General features: G+C 42.5%; 1 protein-coding gene across 11 annotated transcripts in view; it reads right to left on the reverse strand.

The window, feature by feature from the left end:
* The window catches only part of itpr1b (inositol 1,4,5-trisphosphate receptor, type 1b), an 85,069-nt gene that overhangs the window by 2,849 nt on the left and 73,920 nt on the right, over positions 1-8,300 (reverse strand). For all 11 annotated transcript variants that reach the window (XM_031853061.1, XM_031853030.1, XM_031852996.1 and 8 more), the window contains 2 exons: positions 8,065-8,225; positions 2,578-2,739 (listed from right to left, as the gene is read on the reverse strand). In XM_031853061.1, coding sequence (XP_031708921.1) covers positions 2,578-2,739; positions 8,065-8,225 — 323 coding nt within the window. The remainder of the gene's footprint in view (positions 1-2,577; positions 2,740-8,064; positions 8,226-8,300) is intronic.

The following is an 8,300-nucleotide window of genomic DNA, read 5'->3' on the forward strand; positions in this document are numbered from 1 at the left end:
TGTTTTCATTTTAAGTTCTTCTGCAACTTTAGATTGTAGTGTGAAGCATTCATTATAACGTTTAACCTGATTCTCATGTAGAAGCTCTGGACAGATCATTTATGCTAATGCCCACCGACAGTGGCTTGACAACCACTTTTATCTAATTTCTGCTCTCCAAGCATCTTACTATGCACATAGTTAGATCAGAGAAGTCATTATTTTCTCATGGTGTGCCCACAAACCCTTTCAATAAGGTCAGTGTTTGGGCCGCTGTATTTATAGAATCCTGCTTACGTCCGTGCTTATCAGTAGGTGGCGCTATGACAATGAGTTAATATTGGCACGCAAAAGTCCTAAAGCCATGACAGTCAACAAGCATGTCAAGCTTGGGACAGTTTTGACAAAGTACAGTCGAGTTACAACAGCTTGATGGATGATGGTGAACCATGTAAAATGGCCGTCACACCATATCCACGTCGTTCGATGAAACCTAAAGCTTTTAGCAACTTTTAATCGCTAAGGTCTTTAGATTGTTCTGACCAAATTCTAAGCTGATCGGATTAATTCCCTAGGAGTTCGTAGTACAGCACCTGGAAAAGGAAAAAAAACACGAGAAATTCATACAAAATTCAAAATGGCTGACTTCCGGTTGGGTTTAGAGCATGGTCCCAGGAGATTTTATTTTAAGTCCACATGTGATACATGTGCCTACCACATTTTGTAAATCTATGTGAAACGTACAGCGAGCGCTGCTTTGTTGAAATTTTGTAAGGGGCGCTATTGAGCCGATTTGCCACTCTGAACCAATAAAATCATATTATACAACTACATTTTGGGCTTTAAATGTGTATGCCAAGTTTGCTTATGTTTCGAGCATTTCTAGCCTCTCAAAAACACCTTAATTTTTCATGGTGAAGAATGCGTCGCCACGGCAACAGCTTTTCACGAAACAACAAGCTTTGAGTAACTTTTCATCACAAAGGTCTTTAGACTGTACCGACCAAATTTGAAGTTGATCTGATTAATTCCCTAGGAGGAGTTTGTTAAAGTCAAGCGCCTGGAAATGACAAAAACGACACTAGCAATTCATAAAAAATTCAAAATGGCTGACTTCCGGTTGGGTTTAGAGCATGGCCCCAAGAGACTTTTATTTAAGTCCATATGTGATACATGTTTCTACCAAATTTCATACATCTAGGTCAAACATACTGCGAGGGCTGCTTTGTCGAAATTTTGTAGGGGGCGCTATTGAGCCGATTTGCCACTCTGAACCAATAAAATCATATTATACAACTACATTTTGGCCTTTAAATCTGTTCGCCAAGTTTGCTTATGTTTCAAGCATTTTTAGCCTCTCAAAATTACCTTCGTTTTTCACGGCGAAGACTGCGTCGCCATGGCAACGGCGTTCGACGAAACATCAAAAGCTTCATGAACTGGTATTATGAACTTCTTACATTTGTGTGGAAGTAATTTGATGTTGATTTGATTTACCTGCTAAGAGAAACAAGCCAAAGTATAAAGACTTTAACTTCCTGTTACCAGTAGGTGGCGCTATGACTATGATTCAAAATTGGCCTGCAGATGTCTTCAGGCCTGGAGTCTAATCAAACATGTGAAATCTGGTAAAGATCTGATACTGTGGAGTTGAGTTACATCAGTTTATTCGTTCATGGCGAAGGATCGAAATTCGCCAAGCCGCCACGTCGCCGCCCTTCAACAACTTCTTACAATCTTCACAATGAAGCATTATCAAGGTCTTAAGGCTGTTCTGACAACATTTGAGAGGGATCTGATTAATCTGTGAGGAGCAGGATGTCAAAGTACACAACTTACAACTTCCGGTTGCCACTAGGTGGCGCTATTAATATGATTCTAAATTGTCATATAGATGTGTTCCAGGTCAGGATGTTATGACATACGAGAGATTTGGAGCAGATTAGACAATGTATGGCCGAGTTACAACAACTTCCTGTTTCGCGGCGAATGGTGTTTTTTTGGTCAAAAAAGTCATAAAATTAAAAATGGCCGACTTCCTGTTTGGTATAAAGAAAAACACCAAGAGGATTTTTTGTGCGTGTCATCACGTTCCACATACCTACCAAATTTCATACAGCTAGGTGAAACCCGATGTTGGGGCTACTCAATAGGGGGCGCTATCGAGCCAATTTTTCATACCGCAGCTGGACACCCCAATCAGACTGCAATTTTCGCAAAATTCTGGCTTGCGTGCCAAATTTCGACATTTTGTCAGTATCCCAAGCACCTCCTTTTTGCGACGAAACAGGTACGATAATAATAATAATAATAAACAATCGGTCCTCCGCTCCGGCTACGTCGGTGCTCGGGCCCTAATGAAAACCAATCAAATAAAAGCTGATTGAGAGCCTTGTGAGGTGTGTTGTGAACTATGACTCATCGACTTTTGCATTTTTAGTAAGCTCTGCCTCTAAAGGGCAAAGAGCGGCAAACAAGCGAACCTCGAGCAACGCCTGCAGTCCACATCTCTAGAGAAACCTATCTCTCATTGATCGTGTTTCCCCCCCCAGATGAACGTCTGCGTCTCAGTCAGTCTTTCGCTATAGTTCAACCCACCTGTTCTTTGAGCTCCGTCAGCTGGCCTGACAGGTTGGACACCAGTTTCATGGTGGACTCCAGTTTCTCCTGCAGGCTTCTGATCTCATTCTGCTCCCCGTCCGCATCGCTGCTGACCAGGGACATGGCCCGCATCCGTGGGAACCAGTCCAAGTTGTGATCCTGGTGAACACAGATCTGAGATGTTACGGCCCTGACAGCAACACAGTGAAACCAATCATAACCTTGATGGTACTTTATCAAAATCTGCTGCAATATCTGCCATTCTTTTAGAAATATTAGTGCCCTTTCTAAATGTATTTGAGAAATAAACTTAGTTGTAATTTATATTTTAATTCTGCAAATACACTTTTCTAATTCCTATTTTTCAGAGTGGTTGAAAATGCTTCACACATAACAACACATCAAAGCCCCATTTGATTAATGCTTTTCACCGGAGGCCCCGTTTGGTCTCTTTTGCTGTGAGCAGTGATTTCAAGCTTACTCTAAAAGTAGACTCAAACTAATCTTGAGGGACTTTCCACATTACAATCACATGGGATTTGGGGGCATTCTTGAAATCAGTTTACTTATCGGTGATACGTTACCTGCCGTCACGTCTAGTCTTGCAATAGACGCAGCAAAATGTACAAAAAAAGCTGAAACAACTAAGATGAAGGGAGAAAACTTCCTCATTTGATTATACACGCATCGCCTCACACGCAGCGCTGAGATGAACACGCACACACCTCTTGAATGCTCCTGTTTCACTAAGTGCTGAAACCGGGTACACGAGCCCCAGCAGCCGGAGGCGAGGAACTGAGCAGTTTTCAGTTTGTATGTTATGAGGGGTTTTTTTTGGAGAGAGTACACTTTTGAAATATTGGCTGTAGCGGTGATTTCTACCGAGAATGAATGATACCATTGAGAAGTACTAACTGGTAAACTGGTGCGAGCAGCAACCAGGAAACAGACGGGTTTGATGTGTAGATCTTTATCAGTGTTAATTGTAACTGTTGCAAAGTCAGAATTGAAGGAGCATTTAACTGCCAGTGAACGCTGATGGAAGGTGGAGGTGTTGAGTTTGGCACACTTTGTTCAGTACGTCTCAGGGTGCAAACTGATTACAACAGCTGAGAACAAAAAGGCAGCTGTACATAGTTGGAGGTGTGGGATTATTCGAAAAGATTTAATGTGTGTGTGTGTGTTCTATATATGAAGTACTGAAGCAAAAACAACAAAAGTCTGTAAACGTTATAATCATTAAGATTCTCATAAAATCATACCCTGTTTTTGATGTGGTAATAAAAGTACTTTAATGTTTTTGCATTCAGTCATTACGTCTCTGTACAGTAGTTTCATTCCTGCACTGCATTCAAATGTCCTTCACACGTACGAGGGACTGGAAAGAAGCAATGCTGACATGTAATCCGTCGTTAAAGTGACAGCTGCCTCTCAATTCACTGTTCGCTCATCAGAGCAGTAGAACTGCTAACGCAAACCCAACATTTCTCACTGGTGCTGCCTCGAATTTAAAGCATTCAATGGATGAAACACAGGATGTGTTTTATTGTGACAGTCAGAGGAAACACAATGTATTTTGTCACAGAGATCGTTTTGTCAAAAAGCTGCTCAACGAATGTCTGCTGCCCCAAACATGACAACATATGATAAGATATGGAGAAATCCATTTCTTTAATGCACTTAACTTGCGAACATAACATGCAAAAATGGCAGAGGCACGACACCCAGCAGCTCCCTCGGGGGGTTGCCGAGTTCAAACAGGGCCGAGGGCCACTCGGCTGCATTCTTTCACGCTTCCAACTCGCCCGGCACTTGACTACCACATGCCATTGTTATTGTGTGTGCCGTCTGAACCCGCTTCCAAAATAAGCCCCAGTCACGGGAGCACATTTGTGTTTCATTCATCGCAACACAAGCACGCCACGTCTCTCTATCATGTGTCCTCAATAAAGCGTAACCCATCGGTCCTGATGCGGCACGAAATGCAGAGTGAGGATGCTGCATGGCCGGCGACGTCACTGGCTAGAAACGGGGTCTGGAAAAGTCCCGTAAGGTTTCGGCGGTTGATTCGGGGGTGAGTGAGGTGGCCGTCAGAACCACAAACCGGTCGGGGGTCAGGCAGCAGCCCGAAAGGGGAATCACGCAACACTAAAATAATGAGCAGCACACGCTCATTCTGAGAGGAGGAGAGGGCTGCTGTGAGCAAGTTCCACTTCCTGAATGCGAAGGCTGTGTTTACCTAGTTCACCTGCCTCTTTCTCAACACTTATTCGAATAGAGTCATGCTTATGATCCTGGCAAAATGTGTAGCGTGCTAAATTAAGTAAGAAGGTGTTCTTTTTGTCGTTACAGCGCTTTAATTGATCTAACAAGTCTGTCTGTTAGAGAATAAACAATAAAAGGTCTCTGGCTTTTAAAAACATGTCTCTGTCCCCAGTGTTTCCCACACTCAGTTCTGCTCATATCGCTGTCAACACAACAGAGGCCACTTCCCCATTCCGGATCGGCGGTGCCCAAAAGGCTCACGTGTGTTTGTTTGATGACATTGTCGCCAGCCGCCCGGCCCTCTTTTCCATCCCTACTGTTTACAAATGTAAGCACTTCCAGTAAACTGAGAGACATTAAGACTGCGCATCACGCCGGTTCAATGGAAATGACGGAAGTAGAGTTTTCATTATTAAAACCGCACGGCCATGAGAGAGAAACAGGATGCTGTGTGGTTAAAACAGCAACAGAAAACGTCACAGTCACGCCACAAGCCACCTGACGAGCCAGGCAGCCCACTTAGCCAACAAATATGCAAAGTAAATGTCCCCGGAAAAAAAACAACATCACACATCAAAACAGACAGATATGGTTTCAGCATATTTTGCTACACTCGTGTTTTGTGGCTACCGTTTTCAAAGCACCCTGCGGTGCTGAATGCATTAGAAATGAGGGCAATGAGTGCGAGCCAAGCGTCATCTTTCTTTTTCACATCTTAGTTTTGACACTTCACTCAGAGACCTTCACCATTGACGTCAGTCCTAGTCATTGTCAGAGTGATCTGACTTCTAACACCCCCCCCCCCCTTCTGTCCCTGTTGCTTCTTCCACGTTACTGCAGCATCGGATAAATCGAAACACAGTGGGCAAGACGCAGCATAGATTGAAGGAATGTGGCCTACGCAAGTCGTGTTCTATAAATAGCGTGGGATAAATCTGTAGTAGACGGCAGCAAAATTTATAGGAGCGTATGACCAATAATTCATTTGATCGCAGCACAATGTAAACAGTGGCTTCGCAGTTTGTTTGATTACTACGTGTATTCGGCTGTGTGAACCTGTGTGCTGTGTGAACACTAACACAAACAGGATGGATAGAGCGTTTTCATTAAGAAGGGCAGAATACATAAAGAAACAATATATGTTTGTGATTTCCCCCTCTTCCAGTACTACTGTACATGTTCATGGTACAAAGAAAACAGACTTCTTCTAACTTAAAGCAATATTTTTGAACGTAAATTACATTGTTTCTGATGTACATGACATCATTTTGTATTGACTTTTTCTATCTACTTTATTGAATGTGTAATTGCTCATGGATGCTTTATCTCCCCGTTTTGTTTGTTTTTGGATGAACCACAGCCGCCATGGAGCTTGTTTGCCTGTCGGCGTGCATGATGTATAAATACCGGTGTGGTTTCCACTTTTCAAACATTCTGCGCTGACGAGGACTTGAGAAGTAGGGTCGAAACGTAAACATAAATACATTTTCGTGGCACTAAGTACTGTGCAGGTGTTACATTTTTCCTCTTGCATTTACTTGATGTGTGTATGATTAATCTTCTTCAACAAAGAGCATTGCTGCCGAGTCTGCAGACCTAATCAATTCAATTATTTAGACATTGTGCATTTTATTTTTGCACGCACACATATGGTTTTTAATATTCACAAAATAATATGAATAAATAACTGTTGTAACACGTGTCTGCTAAAATAAGTAAATAAAATAAAAGCAAAGAAATAATCTCAGAAACAAGGATCTTTGTGGACTACTCAGACAACAAGGAGGCCATGCATCAGTCGCATGTGGAGCTCAGAGTTAATACGAACAATGACTGGGTCAGCTGATGGGGTCATCGGGGTCTTTCGCACCATGTGTGCCCTCGCCGCTCTGCCTGCCCCCTTAAACCTGCCGGTCAAAACGCAACCTTAACAAACTCATTCTGGCTCAGCGGGGTGTAAGGTTAATGGCAGAGAGGATGGGGGTTAATCCCGAATCACGTGGTTCCCTCACAAGACCCGAGTGCAGCACGTCAAGGCAAAAGGCAGCCATGTGTGCTGAATGGCATCTAATGAGAAACCGTCTCAGAAACTGACAGCAGCACAAGTGCGTCAGGAAAGCAACCACTTCAGAAGAAGGGGCTTTCCTGTGGCAGTTAAAGAAGCTTTCTAATTGCTCACAGGCTACAAGTGTGATGCAACAATCAAAACAAATCTATTATCTTTCTGTTTGTTATTTTTCGCAGTTTGTCTGGTTGAATCAGTTGTGACATGAAAAGCTGACGCGTGTATCTGTTCCTCTTGTTTCGTATTTTTAACGTCAAACGCAAAATCTTCTTGGTTGGGTTTTCAATAATTATGGATGATTTGTATTATTATTTAGTATTATAATACACATACCACAAATGTATGTATGTGTGTATGTATGTATATATAATTTTTTTTAAATTCATTTTCTAAATTCATTTTCTAAAGTTATTTTTTAAAGATACATATATATATATATATATATATATATAAATAAAATAAAATAAAAGGAATATAAAGCAACATAAAGCTCTAGATTTGATGGTTGATGGTGAGACATCTTCACACTGCTGCTTGACAAAACCACGAGGCTGCGTCCCGGCCGGCCTATCATGAGGTTATATGCAGGTTGAGGCCAGAGTGCGTTTAATGATTAAAGCAAGGCATGGCTGCTTTGGGGGATTAACACATTTTATGTTAATGGCAGACTTCGCCTGAATGTTAATTCTCCGTTCACAAAGCTGACTGATGTGATAATACTTTGGAGGTATTCAAGGTCACGGAGGCAGAGATTACATAATGCAGTTCTGGGACTCGGGGACGGATGAGGTACAAATACTGCCCATCGTTGGTGCAGAGGGACGAAAAGACTGCAGCAATCAGCTCTGACCCAAACCCATATAAACCTGATCGCTGGAGCCTCAGCGCCTACTGTGTTGCTTCGCAGTGAAGGTTAACCTCAGTGAAGACCACAACAGCAGCTGAGAACACTCTGTTGCACGGCACTTTAGCATTCGAGTCTCTGAGGCACATGAATTGTTATCCGCAGTAGCCAACAAGATGGATTTTTGAAAAGGAGGGCAGCTGGAAGAATCAAGGATTTGTTCACAGCAAGTGTATCCTATTTATTCCAAATATGCCCCTTTAATATTAGGCCTTGCAGTGTAGATTTGAATGCATGATGACATACTTACCCTGATCATTTCGGCTACGTAGCTTTCTGGGCCAGTGTACTCTGTGGAATCCTTCACCTTCACCAGGACGATGAAGAACAAGTAGTGCCACATGTTGTGCTCGACTTTGATGTGCTCTTCGAAGGTAACCGTCTTGTTGTCAAACTTGTCTCTCTCCAAACCTAAAAATGAAAACAACCCCAAACAGACCACACACACACACACACACACACACACACACACACACACACACACAC

This window comes from Anarrhichthys ocellatus, unplaced genomic scaffold (assembly GCF_004355925.1).
Source record: "Anarrhichthys ocellatus isolate YVR2014 unplaced genomic scaffold, GSC_Weel_1.0 scaffold1, whole genome shotgun sequence".
NCBI lineage: Eukaryota > Metazoa > Chordata > Actinopteri > Perciformes > Anarhichadidae > Anarrhichthys > Anarrhichthys ocellatus.